Below are 26,120 nucleotides of genomic sequence, written 5' to 3'. Positions count from 1 at the left end.
TCAGGTAAAATTTTAGGACTTGAAGCTAGAGAGATGTTACCCTACAAATATGTTTTTGTTCTTGCAGATGACCCAAGTTGGCTTCACAGCACCTAAGGGATCCAATGCCTCTGACCTCCTTGAGCACCTGCACGTACAGGCACATACCAACACACATACTATTAAAAACGATAAATCTTTTTTAAAAAATCTAATACTTTGAACAATGCTAACAGGTGAGACCCAAATATATCTTTATCATATACAACTTGTCTGCCCCTCAGTGAGCAAGTAACTCACACCCAGGGAGATGCTGTAATTCTCAACCAGTAGCAGCATCATTACAGCATGAAGTCCTGTAAAACTTGGGTTCTAGCCCTGGAGAATAAGAGGTACCTTGCAAATAGCCTTCCTTCAGGCTTATGAGGGCAATATAGGAACTAGGAGCATTCACTTTGTAAGCATATTGCAACAATTAAGAACTAATTTTCGTGTGTGACCTTCAGGAAGTCCAGCAATGACTGAGACCTCAGAGTGTTCAAACAGGAAAGCTGCATTCCAGGAATAAAGGCATGGGGCCAGAAGCTGGGTGAGGGCAAAAGCATTAAGCAAGGTCATCTGACAAAGTTTTGGAGCACATAGGTAATGTCCTATACAGGTACAATTTCATGTTGGCACTAAATTTACAATATACACCTATAATCTAAAGGTGATCCAGATAGAAGATTCTTTTAAGATTTATTTTATACTATGCATGCTGTATCTGCATGTACACCTGCATGCCAGAAGAGGGCAATAGATCACATTATAAATGGTTGTAAGCCACCATGTGGTTGCTGGGAATTGAACTTGGGACCTCTGAAAAAGCAGACAGTGCTCTTAACCGCTGAGCCATCTCTCCAGCCCATTTTAATATTTTAAGACACCCATACTTCCTAGTTGACAGCCCATAGCATCCCAGAAACCACCATTTCACTAGGAACTTCTGTTGGTCCATTTTTTTCTGCTTTATTGCCATTGGAGAGAACTTGCCATAATGGCATCATTACATAAATATGAAGTTAATATACAATTGTAATAAAAATACTTTTAAAAGGAGCATGTGGGATGTTTTAATTTCAACTAGGAAGTTTATCAGGATAGAACAGAAATATTTATATTGAGTGGCCAAATGCACCTATATCTGTTTCCAAGTTCAGTAATGTGCCTCTTAAAATGGAACTCAGAAGTCTCTGTATTAGTACACAGTTTAAGCTTAGCTAGATATAACTACTGTAACAAAAGACACCATATGGTGACTCTACCAACAGAGGCTCCCTCCTTAGGAGCAGTGAAGCATAAAACAGTTCCTCCCATCCATCCGCTTTCTTCCTAGACAGCTGCATGCCACTGGTTGCATTGACACACCACCTGCTTAACTTCCTATTTCTTGTTTTTCTGTATTGTCCATCTTTGTCTAGGTAATACCAGCACCCCTGACTTTCCTCAAATATAAGAAAGTCCTAGTAGCTAGTTTAATGGCCAAGGCTATCCCTAAGGTTTTGTTCTTCTTCTTCCTCATGATTCAGTTAGTAGCATGTGTGATTGGTTAGTCAGTATTCACTGTACTCCTTTTACCTCTTGTGAAGCTAGGTATTCCTTTCCCACAGACAAAAAAAAACCTTTTAATCACTTCTGACTGCCTAGCTCTAACCTTTGGAAACCAACTTTAAAAAAGCCAACTAGTCTAATCCTTCAATAGTAAACTAAAAGTTAAGATTAAAATGTTAAAGGTAGGTGGGGTTGAGCACACTTGGAATCCTGCACCTAGGAAGGTCAGGACTCTAATGCCAGCCTCAGTTACAAGAGACCCTATCTTATTTAAAAAAAAAAAAGCGAAGATGCTAAGACATTTAATCTACAAATAAAAATTACAGCATGGTTACTGCACTGGTGTACTCAGCTGCTCTTATTATCTGCACAAGACTAAATCTGTTGACTTTCCATTATAAAGGGGCTCACAGGGCCCTACCCCTCCCTGAGGATCTCTTTCCTTAGGAGTATGGAGAAAGCTACTGGTCAAGTTGCTCTAGTATACACACATATATGTAACACATATATGTATGTGTAGTAAAGGCTTATACCTATAAACTAAGTCCCCCTAAAATTCTTGTTGAAACCTTAACCTCCAAAACTTGTGTTACCAACTTGACATAATCTAAAATCACATGAGGACTCTCAAGGAATATGTTAAGGTGAGACCCATTCCCTAGGCAAGAGATTCTGTTCTATGTTGAGTAGAAAAAGCAAGCTGAACACTAATGTCAGGTCCCAAAGAATGGCTATGCTTCCTATTAGCATATCAAAGTGGATGCTTGCCTCTAGGCTCAATACCTATGGCTCCTTTGTACTCTTCCCCCTACTCTACAACTTCTGCAGCCCTGGGGCTTCTTCCCTAGTAAGTCTTTCTTAATGTATAAATGGTTTTATTTCCTCGTGATTGGATGAGAGATATTCTCAATATATCTGAGTTTTAGCTTACTGCAATAATGTTTCCTCCCAGTTCCAATGGGTATGGTCAGGAGAGACACTAGTTTTCCATATTCTATCCACTCTAATTCCCAGCCTAGCAATTCACTCTCCTACTCCAGTATGTCCTGGCAGTCAGTCTTGGCTTTGAGTTTTCTTCCACAGGACATATCTGTTGTTACACCACATACAAATCAACTCATGAGACAATATGAAAGAATGCCTCATTATGATCAGGCAGGCCTATAGGGTGTGGTAGGGCTCAGCCCATTGTAGGTGGTAACCTCTAGGCTGGTGGTCCTGGGTTCTATACCAAAACAGGTTGGACAAGCCAGTAAACAGCACTCCTCCATGGCTTCTACATCAGCTCTTGTCTTGGGTTGCTTCCTTAAGAGTTCCTGTCCTGACTACCTTTGAAGATAAACAGTGATGTTGAAGTATGAACCAAATAAACCATTTCCTCCCCAAGGTGCTTTTTGATCACCGTGTGTTCCATCACAGCAACAGAAACCCTAAAACAACAATCATTCTGAAAGTTGGCTTTTTAGAATAAAAAATTTTGAGAACAAATCACTGACTAGTGATAGAGAACATACTATAGAAATAGCTGTGTGAATACAGGTGTCTATTACCCTTTCAGAAAGTACAATGCTGGGCTGAAGATGCAGCTCGCTCACCATACATTAGACATGGCGGCACAGGCTCATGCTTGTAATCCCTTACTTGGGAGATGGGGAAGGAAGACCTCTAAGTCAACCTGGAATATACGAGATTCAGTCTTTTCTTTTTAAGGAAAGAAAATAAAAATCCATTTAGCTTGCTCCTTTGTTGGAAAGGGGAAATATATGTGCCACACAACTGAGGTAGATTCTAATATGTAGGATGAGTAAGAAAAGTTAAATCATCTTAAAGAGAACAAAAGTCAAATCAAAAAGCATTGCAACATAAAGAAATGCATTAGATTTTAATCTTTAATAGTATTGCTGTAGGAATTTACTTTCCTGGACCAAGAATAGAATGCTCATTACATAAAAATATACACATATAAAAGTAATTCTCCATTTTCTTGTGGGGCAAAACAATCTAAGAATAGTCAAGATTTATGTCTGAATTACAATTAAGTCAATTCTTGGTCATCTTATTAGCACTAATGTTTTAATTTTAAGAAACAATAGACAACCATTACAGTTTATAAATGTAATGTGCCATTACTGAGTAAATAGATTCCTTCAGAGTGAGTGTGTCCCTTCTCCCATGGACTAATGAGGCAACAATATGCGTTAATTGAATTTTATTAGTAGATGAACTCTTCTGCATACTAATTTTGTTCTCCACTCTCATTCGTGTGTCTGTGTGTGTGTGTGTGTGTGTGTGTGTGTGTGTGTGTGTGTGTGTTGGTTGGTTAAAATGCACCAGCTATCCCTTTAATGCCATCAACAGCAAGAAGAGTTTGGCTTGGGCTTTCGGTGCAGATTGACTGTGTCTGTTTGAATCAGGTGATCTGACCTATCTTCTGTAGCCAGAATTCTTCGAACTGCCTCCTCAAAGGCAGCAGCAACATTGGTGGAATCTTTTGCACTTGTTTCGAAGTAAGGATAGTCGCCGTTGTCCTTGCACCAGGCTTGGGCTTCTTCTGTAGATACCTGCCGTTCTTTTATGTCAGTCTTGTTGCCCAAAATCACAAAAGGAAAGCTTTCAGGCTCTTTCACATCTGCATAATATATGAACTCTTTCTTCCAGTTGCTCAGATTCTGGAAGCTTTGTGAATCATCGACACTAAATGTAAGCAGGCAACAGTCAGAACCTCGGTAAAATGGTGTCCTCAGGCTTCGGAATCGTTCTTGACCAGCTGTGTCCCAAATCTGCATGGTAACAAAATGTCCATCCACCTCCAAATCTTTATTTAAAAATTCCACACCTATTGTGTGGAAGAGCTGGGAATCAAATTTATTGGTTACATATCTGTTCATAAGAGAACTCTTGCCAACTCCACCATCTCCAAGGAGAATTATTTTAAAAAGAGACGATTTTCCTGCCATGATTAATAGTGTAAGTTTTGATTTCAGAATCCTGTAAATAAAAATAAGAAGGTACCATTATATGCCTTTATACCAGTCCAATCCACACAATTCTAATAAAGTCAGCATTTAAGTAAAATGAAAACATAGAGCTCTGATTCCACTTTGCAAAGGGACTACCTAAATCATGAGATTTAACAACTTCAAACAGCCTCTCAATCTCCACCTCACTTTTCTTACTTCAGATACTGGCACTGATGGATGGGAAAGTCAGAGGCATCCAGAAGCTCACTGATTTAACTAAATATGTACTCATGCGTGTTCCCTCTCCCCACCTCTCCCCGCCCTCTCCCACCTCCCTCTCCCTCGTCCTCCCCACACACCCTCTGTGTATGTGGGCGCATATATGTACCTGTGTCAAATGTCTTCCACCTTTTTATTATTGGGCAGGGAGGTAGGAGTTTGAGACAAGGTCTCTCACCTGAAGCTCCACTGATTTTGCTAGACTGGATGAATAGCAAACCAGACATCCTCCTCACCAGTGCTGGCATTATGGGTACATTTCCATAGCCAGCATTTCACACAGGTACTGGGAATCCCATCTTAGGTTTTCATGCTTGCAGAGCAAGCACTTCAGCAATCTCCCCCACCCCCACCTGTATATTTGAAGTAGAATGAAATGAATCTTAAGTAAAAATATACTAATATATTATGCATACCCTTTAAAGAAGTTCAGGGGCCGGATTTAAAAACTTCTACACTATAGGAGCCAGTCTGAAGAGGTGATACTTCTGACACCTATGACTGATGGCTAGTTACTTCTGAGTGCTAATGTGAGCACTGTACCTACTTGACACTTTAATTTTCATTATAAAAACTTCCAAACATACACAAAACTTCCAGGTGGAAAACCTAACCTCATCTTTAACCAATTAGCAATCTAAGCTAAATCTTGTTTGCTCTATAACTCCTATTCACCTTTCTATGTTTCTAAATTATCTAAAATATGTCAATATTTAAAACACGCTTTGATTTTACATTTATTAGAATTTATGAAAGACAAAGTTTGTTATGTCAGCAGCTGTCTGAGAGATTTTTACATAATGATGGAAATGTCCAACATGGTACTCACTAGTATATGTGGCTGCTGAGTACTCAGTGAGAAACTAAATTGAATTTGGGTGCTGGGGAGTGGGCATTGTGTATACGAAGCATTAAGCCATTCTCTACTGAACTACATTTCCGGCCCCATTAATTTCATTTCAGCTAATTTAAACGACCATATTTAAAAAGCCACTAACTATACTGGACAACAGAGTTCTAAGTAAAAATATTCATTAGCTTTATCATCAAAGTGGATATTGTTGACTTCCACAATGGAAATACAGTAAAGAAATGAAGAACTGCTTTATCTATTAGGACTAACTTCTATAACCAATGCAGTTGACATTATTTGTTTGTCTCCTTATATAATGTGAAGGTATCCAGTATTATTGAAAATTTCTGTACCATACAAGAATTCTGCATTTCTACCTGTATGTTCTTGTAAGAACCCATAGCAGCTTAGATAATGAGAAATCAAGTTAGTAGGAAAACAGGATAAACAAATGATCAAACTGGGTGTGGTTGTACATGACCAACCCCACCTAGGTTTATGTAAGCACCCTCAAGGATGTTCACACTATACTGAAATCATATAATACATTTCTCAGAATGTGTCCCCTATGTGCTGTATTTCAACATAGGCAAAGCATCTGAAACTCACCCAAAACTAATAAAATTATTCAATGGTTTATTCTCCAAGCTTGAAGAACAAAACTCAACTTTGCATCCCATCACAAATGCTATGTAACAGTTTCCTTTCAGATTTAAACCTACCATTTTGGAGGGAATCTTAAGGTGGAGTATTTACAAGGAGGTGAAACACTCCAAGACAAGAACTAAACAACTCAAACTAGCTTAGGAAGTCCCTGAAGCTGACCAGATTCATTGTGCCCCTCCCTCCTCAAGAGTATATAATTAGTAAAGATGGCTAAGAGTTACTCTCCTACAAGCCAAGAGGCAAATAAGATTCTCAGACTATCCCAGCTGCCTGGAAGAAGAGACCAATGGTTCTCAAGTTGAGGGTCATAATCCTTTCTGCAGTGAAACTACTCTTTCACAAGGGTCACCTGAGTCCACCTGCATATCAGATATTTACATCATGATTCAGAACAGTAGCAAAATTACAGTAATAAAGTAGCAACTAAATAATTGTATGTTTGGGGGTCACCACAATATGAGGAACTGTATTAAGGGGTTGCAACATTAGGAAGGTTGAGAACCACTGGCTTAAAAGAAACAAAGAGTGGGTGAGCTGCCTAGAAAAGGCTTAAGTACACCAGGCTTAAAGTCACCAGAAATAGACACTCCCCAACCTGTAGATTTGCCTGTAGGCTGTGCAGTGAGCTCCAGCCTTTCCAACTTTCACAAGCTGTCATGGAGGCACTTTGAAGTACACCTGTCTTTCAGTCATTTCTGCGTGTGCGTGCGCGTGCGCGTATGAAAACATGTTCTTCTATATATTTAACATGTTGCTCCCTCAGCTGGTGCAGCCTTTACTCCCAAACCAAAGTCAATGCTATGCCCTTAAGACCTCTTCAGCTTGGTCATAGCCTCTACTGGGAACCCTTTCCCATCAACCCCTATTAACCCCCATCATTGTGGTTCTTGTCAGTTTTTAACTGACAGAAACACCAAAGTTCTATGATCTGTCTGAGAGGAAAACAGATGTACATAATTGTAGCCTATCAGATTTATCATTTTAAGTCAACTAATATATACCTGAACAGACACAAAGCTTCACTATATATCACTGAATTTCAAAGATGTTAAATCAGATTATAAACTAAATCATGCCCCACATATCTACCAAACTGTTTTAGAAACTGTGAGATACATCATCTTATCATGGTATTTTGATTTTTTTGGTCCTAATTATGTGAGATTTTCTACTTCATGACATTTTAAAAGAAATCTGACATTTGTGAATTCCACACACCAGGTAATATTACTGACATGCACATTTACTGGCTGAGGCCTCTCAGAAAAAGACATTCCTACTTGGGAACATATGGCCTTTTGCTAATATTATTACTAAACATGATCACCTCTTTGATTCTAACCTTAGAGTTGTATACAAACACACATGGTGTTACAAATAATTATATAAACCATCGTGGTTCCTAATCAACATTTAAGAGAAGCCTGCTTCATTCAGTCAACTCATTAACATAATCACAGCATGCTTATAGACATAAAAATGTTTCCCATTCTATTTCTTTCTTTATGTAGATGTGTGTATGTGACATATGTGTGTATGCCCACAGAGGCCTGAAGAAAGCATTTATAGTCCCTGGAGCTGGAGTTATAGGCAGTTCTGAGCTACTAATAACATGGGTGTGCTGGGAACCAAACTGCTAGAGTACGGACACTCTTAACCACTGAGCCCGCTATTCTTTTCTAAAGGCAGTTCAACCTTTGAGATATCTTTAGCAAAAGCTAAAGAAATAAATTCTACCATGTTAACTTTTAAAATTCAGCTAAAAAATATATGAACTTTGACATTCCACAGTTGTGATTGTATAAAACCAATAATCTTCATCAATTTTAACATTCAATACAGCTAAATTCTACAAATAAAAACATCTGAATTTTAAAAAGCATAATACACAGGTCATGAACCTTACCTTAGTAGTTCAGTTCAAACATCATTATCTGCAAAGGAAATCAAAATGCTTACGTTAGTGATAGGCATTTGTTTTGATGATTTTTTTTCCTTCTGTGATATTACTAGTTGAACCTAATGCCTTGTGTATGCTAGTTAAGCTCTACCAATGAATTATGTAACCCCAGACCTTTTATTAATTCTAATTTTGAGATGGGAACTTACTAATTTGCCCAAGCTGGCCTTGAACCCGCTTTGAAGTCCAGGCTAGGCTCTGAATTTTCATTTCTCCTACCTCAATCTCCAGAGTATCTAGGATTGTAGGCCTGTGCCTGTTTTCATCATTTTAAGTGTAAAAAGAATTAAATGTTAAAAGAAAAAGCATGTAACTACATCTTTATTTTTAATTTTAAAAACTCTAGGGGTTGGGGATTTAGCTCAGTGGTAGAGCGCTTGCCTAGGAAGCACAAGGCCCTTGGTTCGGTCCCCAGCTCCGAAGGGGGAAAAAAAAATCTAAGTGCTTTCTATGATCTATCTCAGCCTAAAAACAGTCCTATATCAAGTTCTGTATTTTGATCATTGTTTTTCCTTTGGCAAATTGTTTACCTGCCCATTCTCTTTTCTAATGTTCACATACAGGCACAGCTATACAATTATACTGGGAATTATACTTGCCCAAATTTTGGGTGGCTGAGAATAACCATACCCCAGACAATAAAATAAGGATAACACAGGGAAACCAGAGGAGCCAAAGGAGACAGGGACATTAATGATCCTAGGAACATGTGCTCCCTGCTGACACTGCTCTCATTCATGCATAAAGACTTTGCCTTTCTGCCTTGGCTCCCCAGTTGCTCAGGCCTAAGGCTCTCCCTGCAAAGTCTTCTATGCGTGAATGAAAACAGTGTCAGCAGGAAAAGTATGTTCCTAGTACCAACTAAGCCAGAGGCACAGCCCAAGAGTGGATGAACTTAATATCCTGAAACTACATGGGGAACAGGACGGACAGCAGTATCTCCATCCAAGAGATTGTTACAACATTTATCCCATACAACATTTACTCCGATGACTGCATACAGGTACTTCACCAGTACCAGGCTCAAAGGAGTGCAGGAACTTTCTGTGTGAGAACATGAACTCGGAAAGGGGCAATATTACAGACAGGTTCCTTAACAGCCATTTTTTTTAATACTCAAATTTCAGAAACTACTAGAAACAGAACAAATTATATGCACACCCATTCATTAAAGAGACAATTCATATCTCTCTCTCTCTCTCTCTCTCTCTCTCTCCCTCCCTTCCTCCCTCCCTCCCTCCCTTCCTCTCTACACACACACACACACACACTCACACACACACACACACCACCACCACCACCACCACCACCACCACCACCACCACCACCACCACCACCACCACCACCACCACCACCACCACCACCACCACCACCTCCTCCTTCTTTTAAAATTGTTTTACAGGCTGGAGAGATGGCTCAGCGGTTAAGAGCACTGCCTGCTCTTCCAGAGGTCATGAGTTCAATTCCCAGCAACCACATGGTGGCTCACAACCATCTGTAATGAGATCTGATGCCCTCTTCTGGTGTGTCTGAAGACAGCTACACTGTACTTATATGAATAAAATAAATCTTTAAAAAAATTGTTTTACTCTGTGTGTGTGTGTGTGTGTGTGTGTGTGTGTGTTTTGAGTGCATGCTGGGGGGGGGTGTGATGGCAGAGGCCAGAAAGGGAAACTAGATCCCACCAACTCTACCAGGCCCAGGGCAGATTCATAGCCAGTTATGAGGCACCTGACACAGGGGCTAGGAATTGAACTCAGTTCCTCTAAAAGAGCAACAGGGCTCTTATATAATGACTCATCTCTCCAGCAACAGCCCCCTATCACCCTGTTTTTTTAAAAGGGCATTTGTGTGAAACTTACATGTAGAAGTCCTTAATTTACACATTCAATCAATTAAAACGTAAGTTTTTTTTTTTAATATTACCCTTAGGATTAAGAATAAACAGCAGCAGCTAACAATGAGAGTCCTGTGACCAACATTCTCTCTTCATGGTCCTTATTTGTGGTAATTTGAATGAGAGTGGTCCCCACAGACTCACATGTTTGATTGCTTAGTTCTAGTAGGTAAAACTGTTTGTTAAATCTGGGAAGTGTGGCCTTGTGGGAGGAGGTATATTACTGAAGGCAGATTCTGAGGTTTCAAAAGCTGAGTCACTTCAGTTAGTCTCACTCTCTGTCTCTGCTTATGACTCAGATATAAGCTCTCAGTTACTGCTCCAGTGCCATGCCATGCCTGCCTGCCTGCCTGCCTGCCTGCCTGCCTGCCTGCCTGCCTGCCTGCTATCGTGTTCCCCACCGTTATGGTCATGGACTCACCTTCTGAAACTGTAAGCAAGCCCCCAAATTAGTACTTTCTTTTATAAGTTGTCTTAGTCACAGTGTCTCTTCACAGCATTAAAAAAGTATTTAAGACATAACTTTTGGGGTTGGGGATTTAGCTCAGTGGTAGAGCGCTTGCCTAGCAAGCGCAAGGCCCTGGGTTTGGTCCCCAGCTCCGAAAAAAAGAACCAAAAAAAAAAAAAAGACATAACTTTTACTATTAAGGCCAAGAGGATTGAAAGAGGTTACATATGTAGCAAGATCTCACAGCTAGTAAAATATTTAAGCTATTAATATGGAAAAATACACCAACTACTGGGCTACTTCAAATACAACTGCTGGTTTTTGTTTGTTTTTGGTTTTGTTTTTTGAGTTTGCTGTTGTTACTGCAATTATAAAGGAAATAAGCTAGTAGAAACAGTAAGCTTTTCGTTTGTTCCCTTTGTTCCAAGATCTGCAAAAGAACAAGTTAATTCAACAGAAATAGACTAATCTGGCAATACATAACAAAAGTATGTGTGAGGATGCTCTGGGTTTTGTTGCTGTTGGTTTTTGTAAGACAGTGTCTCATACTGAACAGGTGGCATCAAACTCAGTACTGAGCTAAAGATGAACTTCAAACTAAGTCTCTTGTCTTTTACCTCCTGAATGTCAAGATTATAGGTATGCATCCCCCCCATGCCCAGTTTTATAAGGTGCTGGGAATCAAATCCAGTGCTTCCTGCATGCTAGGAAAGGCTCTACCACATCCCCAACCAAATGTGTTGTATTTTAAAAGTAGGTTTTAAATGAAACATGAGTCAAATGTCAACAGCTCTCAGAATCTCCATAGAAGCCTCCAGTTTCACAAAATAGGCAAAAGCAGCTTTCCAACTAATATTTAGATATCACCTACTATGTGCCACACATTAACAATGCAAACTACAAAGCTCTTTCCTGAGGGTAATACTACATGAAGCCACAACTCTCAGGTCCTACAAAATGAGAGGCACAAGAACAGAGTGCAACCACTCATACTCAGTTGAAAAACCACTTGAAATATTAACACAGCACCCTATCCACCATTCCCCTAGTAAGTCAGGGGTACAATGTACAAATGTGAGGTTCCCTTAGTTGGGCCTAGGCCTTGCCCGCCAGTATCTAAGAGTAGTGTATGATACCAGCCACCATCAGGCCTTTACATACATGTTTTCACAAACTCAAGCCAACTACTAAACTGCTAAGGTAAAGTAAGGTAAAAAGTACCTTCCAGTACCGGAGGGAAACTAGGTTGTGTTGCCCTGTGTCCATTTCCAGTTGTGGTCTGTTCCAACCACATCTCAATTTTAGTGATATGCTGTCCTTAGGAGGCAGCCTTAACCAATATCTGGCTCCAAGGCAGGGGGTTACCTGAATTCAGGAAAGCAGGTTAAGACAGGGGACAGAGAAAAGAAAGGTGCAATGAACTAACACATTCCAAGGCTCTGCCAAGGAACCCCGATACCAGCATAAACTGGGAGACCCTGAGGCAGGTGCAGAAATAAGTTTAGTAGGAAGAAGGAACTGAAGTAGGGAATCCTATGCAGTCAGGGTCTTCAGAAGCCACTGGAAGGATTTTTGCCTACACTGTAGGATTGAAGAAAGCCACTGAGATACCTTCAGCAGTAGAAGCCTCGATGAGATAAGAGCCCAGAAAAGTAACTGGCTGCCACAGAAACAATGCGTTGAAGAAGATTCAGGTAGAGCTAGAACGAATACCTTACCATCTCTGTCACACTGCCAATGGTGTCAGCTGCTCTTAGGTACCAAAAGTGAGGTGGTTGTGTCTTGCTTGATTCTCCAATAAGATGTTCACCATTAGCCTTCCAGCTTTTTGTCACTTGCTTCCGTCCCCATCCCTTCCCCACCCCTTTGATTGGTATCTGGCTAACTCTTAAACCCACTAGACCTCACCCCTCTCCAATACTTCCAATTCTAACTAACCCTCCTAAGCCACACTCCTCTAACATTTGCAATCCAGGCCTCAGTAGTGAACATGTCTACAATGCCTTCTAATAAAAATGCTAGTGAAAAACATCCACTATTCCCAATCCTGTAGTACACACTATTATAATACCCCATATTTTCTTCTTGATTGTCAACTTGAGACAAAAAAAAAATCTAAAACCAACTTCTCCCCCAAAAAGAAGAAAAATGATTCTTTAAAGACAGGGTTTAGCCTTCTGTAGCCTTGGCTGTCCTGAACTCTGTGGATCAGGCTGGCCTCAAACTCACAGAGATCTGCCTGCCTCTGCCTCCTGAGTGCTGGGCTAAAGGCATGTGCCACCACTGCCCTGCAAAATTTAAAAAGAGAAAGTTTAGCTGAGCAAGTGGAAATTACTTACCTAATTAGGAAGGCTGGAGAGAGAGTTCAGCTGATAAGAGCACATACTGCTATCCCAATGTCTGCAGAACTCACTCCCACCCAAAGCTATCTATCTGTGTCCTCAGCGGATCCCCCATCTCTGCATGGAATGTAACCTTGGTCCGGGAGGCTCGGCCCCACCACAATGGTACAAGGCACCCATCAGAGCCCCAGCTCAGATCCACCTTCTACAGGAGGTGTCACAGCTCCCTCTCTTTCCTTTGTACTATCATTCTGGCTTTCACTCATTTCCACCTGCTCACATGCTCCAAGTTGCACGTGCCTGTTTCCCTATTACAATGTCAACTCCCTGGGAGGAACACAACACCGATGTCATCCAGTCACGTGGTGGCTAATTTTATGTCAACCTGACATAAGCTAGAGTCATTTTCAAGGAGGGAAAATTGACAAAATGACCCCTCAAGATTGGCCTTGTGGGCAAGCATGTGGTGCATTTTCTTGATTGATGATTGATGTGCCAAAACACAGCTCACCTTGGGCTGTGCCACCCTTGTGCTGTTGGTCCCAAGTAAGAAAGTAGACTGAGCAAGACATGAGGTGCAAGCTTGAGGTGCATCAGTTCCTGCCCGGACTCCCCTCAGCCATGGAGTGTAACATGAGACTTGTAGACTGAAGTGACTCCTCAGAGAGTTAATCTGGGATGGAGGAAGATGGCGAAACTGGCAGTGATGGGTAGAGGAAGTTTTCAACCCAAGTTGGTTATGGTCATGGTATTTTATCACAGCAATAGAAACCCCAAGATGACAATTCATGTCCTATTTTTGACTGCCACATTGAATAAAATACTCTGCACATGGTGAAATGCAAACAAATGCTAAAATAAAGCATTCTCCATTATTTTTGTTATTCTATTATTCTATTTCTATCTATACTCAGCATGTAAATTCTTCCTCCTATTTTGGATATCCATTATAATATGTTGGAAAAAATGATTATTGTAATTCTAATGAGAATTAGTAGTATTGACTGAAATTAACAAGGAGTGAACATGTACATGCTGAAAAACTAGTACATTCCTTTAGTAAGATAGATACTAGAGGGAGAGCAGGCTCCCTTTGGTAAGCCACTTCCTCAAAACTTCAGCAACACACACTCCAGTCTCTTTTGCAACTTTGCACTCCTGAAATTTTTAATTGAACTTATCACTCCTGATTTAAATTTATGAAGGTTCTTTTCTCTCCCCAAATTCACAAGTTCCTTTTGCATTCATTCACCCCGAATGTCCTAATTAGAGGCATAGCTACCATTTCAATTAATTTCATAGCTTAAGAAACTGAGCTTTACGCAGGACAGGGGGTGGCACATGCCTATAGAACCCTGTACTCAGGGGGGTAAAGACAGGTAGATCACAAGTTCAGGGCCAGCATGGACTACAATAGTCGGGTCTAATGAAGAGTGGAGGGGGTGTGGGAAGGGAAGGGAGGGAAGAGGAACAGGGAAGGTTAGAGGAGGTGGAGGGGAGGGGAGAGGGAGGGGACAGGAGGAGAGGAGGGGAGGGAGAGGGGAGAGAAATGGGAGGAGACGGGAGAAAAAGGAGAGGGGAGGGGGAGGGAGGAGTGGGGAGGGTAGAGAAAGAATAAAAGAAGGGAAAGAGAGGGGAGAGGGGAGAAGAGGGGAGAAGGGAAGGGAGAGGGAAGGGGAGAGGAAGAAATGAATGGGAGTCTAATGGGTCCTAGCCCTATAGCACAAAGGTAACAAAACAACCAAAAACCAGAACTAAGGAAAATACCACCACAACAGGCCAATTTGGAGACTCAAGATTTGATCAGGTGAATTAGATTATCTAGCACTAAGTACTGCCTCACAGATAGGATAGGTAAAATAAAACAACAAAAAGCTGTGGAAATCGGCTGGGGATTTAGCTCAGTGGTAGAGCGCTTACCTAGGAAGCGGAAGGCCCTGGGTTCGGTCCCCAGCTCCGAAAAAAAGAACAAAAAAAAAAAAAAAGCTGTGGAAATCAAGCCACAACTATCACTGACAAAGCACATAGTCTATTTAAGGAACCCACTTCAAGTACTCTTTCTGGAAAAATGAAGCATCTAATTTGATTTAAAAAATAGTTTTTAATGAAAAAGAACATTTTTGTAGTTAGGTAAGGTAGAAAGACAAAAGAATCAATTAAGCAACTAAACAGTAGATAATTCAGAGCTAGAAATGCTCAGTGACCCACATGTGGCCAATGGACATCTGAAATGTGGTTAGTCTGCTTAACTGAATTTTTATTTTAGCTTCATTTTAGTTAGAGCACTTCATAACACTAAGGACTACTGTATCAGACAATGGAGGTCCACAACACGGTGAGTGAATACGAGGCTGGTAAACCCCTAGAATCCCAAGTAGGCTCAGATGAGTGGAATAGTTTAACAAGAATCTGTATGTGTGAGCTTCACACTAGAAAGATTAGAAGCACTTCCACCATATTTGTGGTCTGGTGCATATGTATGTATGCACACATGTGTGCAAGGAGTGCATGTGAAAGGCACAGAACAATCTTGGGTGACATGCACCTCATCGTGTGAGACAGGGTCTTCTCCCTGGCCTCAAGACAACCAGTCTGGCTAGCCAGAGAGCCCCAGGGATCCTCCTTCCCCTACCTAGCTAGTGCTGGGATTACAAATGCCTGGCATTTCTGACTAGGTTTGAGAATCCAACTCAAGTCCTCAAGCTTGTAAGGTAAGCAAAGCTCGGGTTGCATTAGGTTCCTTTTAATCCTTATTTTCACACACATATATCATTTTGATCATACCCCACACACACCTGATGCCCTCTCTGCCTCCTCTTCCTTTCTTTTCTTTCTTTTTGAGGCCTACACTTTAATCAGTGTTGCCTGCATGACCTCAGATAAGAAGAGGCAACTTACCAGTAAAATATGAGTCTCATTCCTCCAGCAACCATTAACTACGTAAACTCTTCAGCCTTGTGTCGGGGGGTGTCCTTCTGAGTTCCTTCCCCATCCAAGATGGAATGTTGATGGACTCGGTCCTACGCCTGTCATGCGCAAGACCAACTGCTGTCATCAGTCTTTTTTTGTTTGCTTGCTTTTTCTCAAGACACAGTTTCCCTGTGTAGCCCTGGTTGTCCTGGAACTTGACCTGTGAACAAGCTGGGCCTTAAACTCAGAGATCTGCCTGACTGTGCCTCCTGAGTGCTGGGATTAAAGGTTTGTCATCAGTCTAAGTCCCTCAAAAATGATCAACAAAGCTGGATATGGTAATATACATATCGGGAGGCAGAGGCGAGACAGACTTGAGTTTGAGGCTAGCCTGGTCTACACAGAGAATTCCAGGACAGCCCAGGCTTCATAGCTGAGACTCAGCTTTAATTTTTTAAAAATTTAAAAATAAATCAATGCCTGTGTCATTTCTACATCACATGTGATCACTTTATGTGTCTCCTAACTAACCTTTCAGACTTTTCATCTTTATTCAGTACCACTATTTCCTCCTCCCATCACTCATGGGAGTCTTTTGTGTATTAAAGTTTGGCCATAAACTGTGATAGTTCAGTGAACACCTTCACTCATGAGAAACTGCGGAAACCCAGAAGTGAGGATATAAAGTTTTGTTCTTTGTGAGGTGCAAGCATAAATCTACCTATTAAAGGGCACTTAATATATTTTTTTTTAATTTGCAATACTTTCTTTTTAAGGCAGGGTGTCACTATGTAGCCTTGGTTGGCCTGGCCTGTGTAGACCAAGCTGACCTCAAACTCAAGAGATTTGCCTACCTCTGCCTCCCAAGTGTTGGAATTAAATAAAAGAATTAATGTAAACCAAACTAACTGAAGAAGGTGTAAGTCAAAAAATTGTCATGTTGTGTGTGAAATAAGCACTATGCTCTGCTAGGAACAAATGTTTCAAGGGGACTCTGACCCTCACTTAACTTTGAGTTATGGACTTTGATTTTGCCTTTTAAAACACTGTACCTCTGAGCTTGATACCAAGAGACTTAGAGGCATGAGCCCACTCTTGGTTGCTGACTAATTACAGACAGACAGACAGACAGCAGTTGTTTTAAGACTCAACTAGATTAGAGGCTTGGAAAGTCCATCCTACATACAGAGAGGTTGTCACCAGTACAATGGCAGACACTGAAAGTTGCTCTTCCAAAGTTCTGTGTACTGGATGTAAGTGACACCTGCCCATGAGCAGCACCCCAGTTTAGTTCTACTGAGATGCTGGATTGCATTCTTCTCACAGGAATGCCTGAACATACTCTACCCTTCACTGCCAATTCCCCATCAGCCTCCACACGAGTTTACTCTCTATAGAGTTGCACACCTCCATTCCCTGAAACATCAAAATGACCACTAGCCAAACCAATGTCTTCTCACTGCTCACATGAGAGCCTTCAGGAACACAGGGCTCTAAAGTGAACAGTAAGAATGAAGGGTTTGCTTTTCTGTAGCTTTTTAAAATCTGACCAGTCCCTCCACATGTGGCCATGATAATAGTAAATTCCTTGAAGATGTAATGCCACAGAATTGCAAAAAGGGAATCATATATTATCTAAAACAACTAAGAAAATGGAGATCCTCTTACCAAAGTATCTCTATAGTACCACACATTTGCCAAGAGACAAGGTCCTTCAAATCTTAGTCATGACAGGCCACTGTCCATTATTACAGCAATGAGGCCTATATTACAGGACAATAACCACTCTCCCTCTTGAAAATTCCCCCTAATATAGTTCATAAGACTGACAGCAGGCTCTGCTTTCTCTCACACATTCTCACCTTTCTTTAGCCAGGTAGCTCCCTTTCCTAACAATCCCTCAAAGGTCATATCCTGAGGTTGAAGTCCACACCTCTTCTCACTGACTATAAATACCAGCAATTCCTTAAAGTCCACCTTCACCCTCTCACACTTCAGAACCACACAAGAATTTTCAACCCTTTTAAAATGACGATATTCAAATTCAGTATGTCAAAGAATATGTACCCTTCTTATACCTGATTTGATCGTACAAAGAATTATTTCCTTCCCAACCCATTGCCACTGCCTTACTGAGTCAAATATGAAGTGCTTAAAGTCTGTCTTAACAGCTGCTGCTTAACATCTACTAAGTATCTGCCAGAATTTCTTTTCCTGTTTCTGTGATAAACACGCTGACAAATGAACTTAAGGGAAAAAGACTTTCCAACGTACAGTTGACAGGAACATACAAAGGATACAGTTCACCACCATAGTGGGGGAGTCAAGGCAACAAAAACCTGAAGAGGCTGCTCATAGTGCATCTTAGTCAGGAGCAAAAGATTCCCTTTCTCCAGTTATTCAGTTCAGGAGACCAACCAGAAAAAGAAAAAATAGAGCTAGGGGGGGTTGTTCCTCCCACCTTAGTTAAGCAGAAAAGTTCAAAGGCCCATTTCTTTTTTTTTTTTTTTTTGGAGCTGGGGACCGAACCCAGGGCCTTGCGCTTCCTAGACAAGCGCTCTACCACTGAGCTAAATCCCCAGCCCCCAAAGGCCCATTTCTTAAATGAGTCTACATTCTGTCAACTTGACAACACTAACCATTACAATATCTAAGGCACAGAGCCCCTTAAACCCACGCACAGATCAGACACTATCCCCCATGCTGCAGAGCTCAACACATGAAAGCTAACATAGATTAAATACCATCCCCAGGCCTAACTAAACACGGTAGGTCAAACATGGTATCCTCACTCCCACCAAGTAACAGAAAAAAAAAAACTTAAAAAAAAAGTACAAAGCCAGAAAAGACACCAAGAAAAAACTATTTTAGATGCAAATCTTCACCAAAACTTACCAATAATGGTCGGGCACACCTCCATTCCTAGCAATCTCTGTGATGTGAGTTCAAAAACATCCTGGTCTACAAAGAAAGTCCAGGGCAGCCAGAGCTCTGTTACACAGAGAAACACTGTCTCAAAAACAACAGGGCTGGAAAGATGGCTCAGTGGTTAAGAGCACTGACTGCTCTGCCAGAGGTCCTGAGTTCAAATCCCAGCGACCACATGGTGGCTCACAACCATCTCTAATGGGATCTGATGCCCTCTTCTGGTGTGTCTGAAGACAGCTACGGACGGTGTACTTATATATAATAAATAAATAAATCTTTAAAAAAAACAACAACAACAAATTAGAAAATATAAAGCTAATGCTATAGTTGTGGCACTGTGAAACTCAAGAAATGACTAACAAGGAAACTTGGCCACAAACTGAAAAAGCCCCGCCTAGCTCTCCAGCACTTTTCCAACCACCAAGCAGATAAAGGCTAAAAGTTGAACCACTCTGGAAAAGAACAGCTACCCTCCTACCACAGCAACACACTTACTTCCTGAAGTGCAAATAGTAAGAAATGAGGAGAAAAGATGTAGCAAAGTAGGGAAGGAAGAGACAATCTGTGCAGCCCCTACTCCAGGCTCAGCAACTAAGAGTCAGCAAACCCAAACTGCAAGCCCAGGGGAAAGATTACAGATTTACTGAAAGGGAGTAGTGGGGAGCGGAAACCAACTTTAATGCCTTCTTTCCTTACCACGAAACCCTTCACTTATAAACTCTAACGGAAAACACCAACTTCCAATCCTATGGTTCAGAAACTATGTAGCTTCACAGGAGGAGGGCAGGCTACTTAAAATGTTTAAAGGAAAACAGAGATGCTGGCATCTGTATGGTACCATGCTCAAAGGAGTTCACAATTTCAACACTTTGTTGCACACATTCCTTCTGGTGACTTAACTTTGTAAAGTTGCCTTTGCCCAAGATCACAGAGGAAAAACTAAATGCAGATTTTAAGGATGACAGTTGTCTGCAGCTCCAAAACAACTATTTTTTTCAAATTGTATTTAAGACTATTAAGAGTTCATTTCAGAATGGCCTGCTTTCACTAATGTGTGACCCCCTCCTCCAGAAGTTTTGACTTCCTGCTCCACCATGAATGTACTCCAGCTAAGTTTACCAGATCAAACATATGACCACGACTATAGCCACCCAGTAAGCCCTTCAGCAACCCAGGGACTTCTACTTGTTTGTATGTTGTTATTTTGGACACAGGGTCTCATGTTGCCCAGGCTGGCCTGGAACTTCCTATATTGCCAACAATGCCCTTGAAGTCAGGTCCCCATCTCTGCCTCCTAAATGCAGGGGTTACAGGCATGTACTACCATGCCTGGCCTTTTTGGACCTGTTACAATCATTCAACACTCCTATCTTTAGAATTCTACTCAGTGAGATGTTGAAATAAGTGTGAAGCCTTTGCACATTTTGCTAACTCTGTTAACACAGCTGCTTCTGAGAGATAGCCTCCTAGAAGCTATCTTAAATTAACCTCGTACTAGACACCTAATCCGAATCACCAAACCCTGGGATTAAAATAGCTCAGAGCCCTTATATACTGTTTTGCTACCCTTCACTCTTAGATTTAAAAAAAAAATTGGTCATGGAATGAATGCGTACCAGGATGGAGTCTTTCCATACTGTCCCCAGTTCCTGTCAATACAATGGCAAACATAATGCTTTTAGCCTCAGACAAAAGTGAAATCTGTGTCCATGGAGTACGAAGCCAGGCCTGCCTGCTTCACTTCTACACTTTTTCTGAAACTCACCCCCTCTACCTCATAAAGACCTTACTTAACGGGGGAGGGGGGTGGTGGAAAAAAAAAAAAAGACCTTACTTAACAACCACCGACTACATCTCCATGTCCTGTCTGTGTTTATAACACAACTGACTTCTACGGCTTGAAATCATTCAGGGTCAAAAATTAACAAAATGTAATGGAAAAATCCAGAATGTGGAAATACCCAGAGCACATCACAGTATGCACAGTACCAAGAGTCACATTGGGAAACAGATTTTCCCTCTAAGTTATCTAACCGGCCCAGGTACCCTGAGGCAAAGCAGGTTTAGGATTACCACAGGCCTGCCCGCCACCCAACCACACCCACATACATACCTAGTAGGCTCCAGGTGTCCTGCCTCAGGAATCCTGACCTTTCATTTGCTTACAGCTTTCCCACCAAACTTCCTGAGGCATTTTCTGACTTCAGTTCCTGCTCTCCCATCAACCCTTTAATAAATGGCCTCTGTGGATGGCCTGGTAGTCACAAACCTTATTTTCTTATACTAACTAGCTTTTATTATCTACATAGCTTTCAACTTAGCCTCATTGGGCACCACTTCCAATTGGCTTATTTCCTCCTCCTGCTGCTTATCCAACAAACTGCCCAGAGCAGAATTCCGTGGCAGTTAATGATTTGCTGTCTCTACCTGATACATATATTCTTGCAGACATTAAGAAGTAGTGTATCTTTCTACAAAGAAAGAAATGTGGTGACCTAACTATACTAGAGCAGCAACACAAGTGATGACTGAGCGAGACTCCCTGGCACCAAGTCCTCTTGACCTTCGGAGGGGGGGGGTCACAAAAAAAACAAAAAAAGCCACATACCTTTGTTAGACTGCATCTGGTATAATATGAAATTCAGCATTCCAGTGTCCCCACCACCACACTCACACCATAAAACAGAACATCTGGTAAGAGGTAGAGAAATCTATATTCATTAGCAAAGAAAAACACAGTGCAGTGGCAGGGTCAAAAATCCAAAGAAACAGAGCCAGGGAGATGGTTCCATGGATAAGAAAGCTGGCTTTACAGGCCAAAGGCCCTAAGTTTGAATCCCCAGAACTGACAGAAAAAGCCAGATATAGTCCCATGGACACCGGTCACTCCAGCAATTTAGTAGAGGATGGAGATAGGACTGCTACCGCTTATTGACCAGCAGCCTGGCTCCAGGTTCAGTGAAAATCTGTCGTAAGGCAGTATAGGTGGAGTATAAAAGTGGACACTCCACACCCTCCTTTGGCCTCCAAATACACATGTGCATATATACCATACACATATACTCACACCCTCAAACAAACCTATTATGTGAATGTTTTCCCAGGAAATCTTCAAGAGATTCAACACACCCATCCCCCATGCCAAAGGTTGACACCAACAGAATGGAATTTGTATTTTGAAAGACCTGGTCTCAGATAAGCATAGTAAAAAACAGGCTGAAAAACACCAAAAGGAAATTTAATGTAGGCTGGAGAAATGGCTCAGCAGTTAAGAGCACTGACAAAGGGCTGAGTTGCATTCGGAGTTGCAGGCCAGCCTCCTGGTCTACAGCCAGCTGAAACCAGTGAGATCCTATTTGATTAATATAGTATATTTAAAAATTTTTGACCAGACAGTGGTGACATAAGCCTTTAATCCCAGCACTCAGGAGGCAGAAGCAGGAAGAGCTCAGTGAGTTTGAGGTCAGCCTGGTCTACAGAGTGAATTCCAGAACTGTCAGGGCCACACAGAAAAACCCTGTCTCAGAAAAACCAAAATAAAGAAATAGATACAGATTAATAAAAAGGCACACATGCCTAATTCAACCATACTACATACAAAGCTTTAACGAAGCTGTTCTTCACTCCATCTAAGTGTGTCCAGAAAAAATGCCATGACACATGTACTTCTGTGCTGAGTTCTTTCCTTAATGAACACCTGACCTCTATTGCCAAGTAGTCCAAACAATAAACTGTTCTAGGACCATGTAAGAACCTGGGCTCATAATTGTGACTCGAGTCCAGCTTCAGAAAGGTAGAAGCTCTGCCGCTATGCTTCCTTCTGCGCAGCACCTTTGTACCATGCCCCCCAGGATAAAACCTGTGGATGATAATAAGGGAAAAACACATTTCCTAAGTCAACTGCAGAGGTGCCTAGTAGCTCAAAAGGTTTTGTCATTTTTGTCTAAAAATTCTGAAACTGTGTGTAGGTGCACATTCCTGTAATCCCAGAACTTAAGAAGTTGAGGCAGTAGAATCAGGAATTCAATGCGGGCCAGTACATAACAGCAATACTGAGGCCAGCTTTAAAAAAGAGATTCCATTACCAGGTATTCATAAACCTTATAGAATTTAGCCCCAGCACGCTTTTTTTTTTTTATTAACTTGAGTATTTCTTATTTACATTTCGAATGTTATTCCCTTTCCCGGTTTCCGGGCCAACATCCCCCTAATCCCTCCCCCTCCCCTTCTTTATGGGTGTTCCCCTCCACACCCTCCCCCCATTGCCGCCCTCCCCCCCATAGACTAGTTCACTGGGGGTTCAGTCTTAGCAGGACCCAGGGCTTCCCCTTCCACTGGTGCTCTTACTAGGATATGCATTGCTACCTATGAGGTCAGAGTCCAGGGTCAGTCCATGTATAGTCTTTAGGTAGTGGCTTAGTCCCTGGAAGCTCTGGTTGCTTGGCATTGTTGTACATATGGGGTCTCGAGCCCCTTCAAGCTCTTCCAGTTCTTTCTCTGATTCCTTCAACGGGGGTCCTATTCTCAGTTCAGTGGTTTGCTGCTGGCATTCGCCTCTGTATTTGCTGTATTCCCCAGCAAGCTTTTAAAATAATAAAAATGCTATCTTAAACAGTAAGACACTGTGCTTAAAGAACTATAGAATGGCCTGGAATATGAACCAAAAAAATGCTTTTCTCCATTTTTTTTTCAAATATCCCCTGAGAGGATAAAATTGCCTCCCACAGTGCAGAACTACTACTTCAAAAAACCCACAAACATATTTGAATTTCAACATTGTTCCCTCACTCCCTAGGTGACCTTGGCAACGAAATCTAACCTTCCCGGGTACCAGCAAATTTCTCAACTGTAACAGACGCATTGCTTTGGAAACACCAGGAAAATGCAAAGGATGCACTGAGCGTACTGACTCAAACAGAACCAGCTCATGTGAGCCGGAGTAGGTCTTCCCAATAAATGGTTAAAAAATAAAAGAATGAGGGAGGTTAGAAATTGCTAGAACTAAGAGAACTTGAGGCCTCCAGAGTACTAGAATATAAAATGGAAGTAGTTGAATGGGGAACATGTAAAAGGATGAGGCTGGAAAAGAGACGACCGCCAATGTCTTTTCCTGCTCTCCAACAATGGACGGTCTGGTTTTTGCTTGTCTACTTTAACCTTCCAGAAAATAAAACATAAATATCCTTCAATTCCTCCAATGTTCTAAGTAAGTAAGCCTCCAAAACCATAAATCTTTCAGTACAGCGAAACACTACAATGCACATGAAGAATCCCCAAAGCAAGAAGACACGGCCACTTAAATACAAAGCTGGTATATGTTGTTACTTGGAGCGCTACACAAGAAGTGGTAACTTCTAACTAAGATTATAAAAGACAAAGTAAAAGCAGGGCACTTAAGTCCCTTAGCTGAGGGAGGAGTTGCGAATTTCGCACAGGGGTACAGCTCTTTCTTAGCAAGCACAAGGCCCTAGGTTTGGTCTCCAGCAATGGAAGAAAAAGAAAAGAAAAGGGAAATAGTTCGTAGATAGTCCCGGGTTTCCTTCAATTCTAGTTGAGATTTCAGGCAGTGCAGGGATTTTCCATTGCAGTAGAGCTAGCGAGGAAAAAGGGAAAACTTGTACCAACAAAACAAAACAAAAACCAAATTCAGTCTGTTGATTTTATGAGGACGCTGTGAAAAGCCTGGTCACGTGCCAATTCGGAAACTTGCAGAAAAGTTATTCCTCAAAAGAAGTATGATCATGGGATGTGTCATCACTTAAGAAACAAAACACAACCATAATACGTTCACCAATCATTTAGTCAGCATTTAAAAGTCTCGTCTAGTCTTTTCACTAAGACGGAGGGATGGAAGAAACGCGATTCTGAAACCTCAGGCAAGATCTGAATCTGACAATGTTCCCAACCCAACCGCCTACACGTTCTTTGCCCTGGCTTTAACTTCCTAGCTCCCTCACCTGAGTGGGTCAAAGGGTAACATGTCAGAGGTCGCCAAACTCAAATAACACAAGCTTGCCTTCCCCAGCATTAGTCACACAGGGGCAAGGTTTGGTCTCGAGCGCGTGAGTGTCCCCGTGTGGTTAGGGGAAAGATTGGTGTATATGCTTATACCCAGGTATTTGCATTGTCCCTGAGAGCATCGTTCCACCATCCTATTCCCAACTGTTTGGAAAACATCTCTTTCCTGAGATGTTTTAAGGATCTGATCTGTCTGTCTCTCTGTCTCTGTCTCTCTGTCTCTCTCTCTCTGTCTCTCTGTCTCTGTCTCTCTGTCTCTCTGTGTGTGTGTGTGTGTGTGTGTGTGTGTGTACGCGCGCGCGTATATGTCCCGAGTGATTGGGTGTGTGCTCCTCTTCCCATGTGATTGAATGTGGGTCATCTGGAGAGTAGGGGACAAGCTGCCCCCGTTGCCCAGCCGTCTATAGACCCGCGCCAATTTGGCTCAACCCTCGCCCTGGCGGCCTCAGCTCCGGCTGCTCAGCTCCGGCTGCACGCGCTCTTAACCAGCTCTGGCCGGATCTCAAATCGGATGATGACCCCCACTCACCTTGCAGACACACACAGGACGTCCTGGGAGCTATTCGCCAACACACCTGGGTACAACCAGGGCAGAAAGAGGGCCAGAGAGTCGGGAATGTCGAGAGCACTTCCAGCAGGGAGCGACTTGGGCAGAAGGACCAATATGGCGGTCAGGCGGGGCGGGGCCAAGGCAGAGGGGCGGGGCCTTGACAGTGGGGCGACGGGACGGGGCCTGAGTCAGTGGGGCAGGGCCTAGAGTGGTAAAGCAGGGCCCAGGTCGAGGGCGGGGCCTAAATTCATAGGGCGGGACCAGGAGCTACGGGGCGGGGCCTGCGGTGGTAGCACCAGGCCAAGAGCTGTAGGGCGGGGTCTGGACTGTGGGCGTGGCTTGCGGCAGCGATCCCAAACCCTAAGGCAAAGACCCTAGTATGGATCGCAGGAATTAGGCCCAAGGAAGGCAGAGCCAGGAAGTCTGGAATCTGCTCTCCCCACAGACTGCTTTGCAAAATTGCAGTTTTCCTTTGTGCTAGCTGCTGCTCTGGCCTTCCCACCTGTGTTCCTTCTAACTGTGGTCACGAAGTAATAAGTTATTCTTGAAGTTTAAAGTAGAAAAAGATCATAAAAGTACTATAACAACAGTATTGAACCTTTAAAAAACAAATGTGCAAATGAGCAAAGAACAGGCAAATGGCAAAGGAATAAGGAATATGTTTGCGAACTGTAGACTAATAAAGACCTTTTTAAGTTTTTAAGTGTTTTTCCTTGTTAAAGTACTGCCTCCTCAGCTCT

The 26,120-nt window shown here is 42.0% G+C and overlaps 1 protein-coding gene across 1 annotated transcript; it reads right to left on the bottom strand.

The window, feature by feature from the left end:
- Positions 1-3,440: 3,440 nt before the first annotated feature.
- Positions 3,441-25,487, bottom strand: Rab9a (RAB9A, member RAS oncogene family). Its single transcript, NM_053458.2, has 3 exons — positions 25,360-25,487; positions 8,234-8,261; positions 3,441-4,557 (listed from the first exon to the last, which is right to left on the bottom strand). Exon 3 carries the CDS (start codon positions 4,524-4,526, stop codon positions 3,921-3,923), a length of 606 nt encoding a protein of 201 aa, NP_445910.2. The 5' UTR covers positions 4,527-4,557; positions 8,234-8,261; positions 25,360-25,487; the 3' UTR covers positions 3,441-3,920.
- Positions 25,488-26,120: the final 633 nt, after the last annotated feature.

The sequence above is a fragment of the Rattus norvegicus genome, chromosome X (assembly GCF_021556685.1).
Source record: "Rattus norvegicus strain SHRSP/BbbUtx chromosome X, alternate assembly SHRSP_T2T, whole genome shotgun sequence".
Taxonomy (NCBI): Eukaryota; Metazoa; Chordata; class Mammalia; order Rodentia; family Muridae; genus Rattus; species Rattus norvegicus.
The sequence above is the reverse complement of the archived record's forward strand: the minus strand, read 5'-3'. Positions and strand labels throughout refer to the sequence as shown.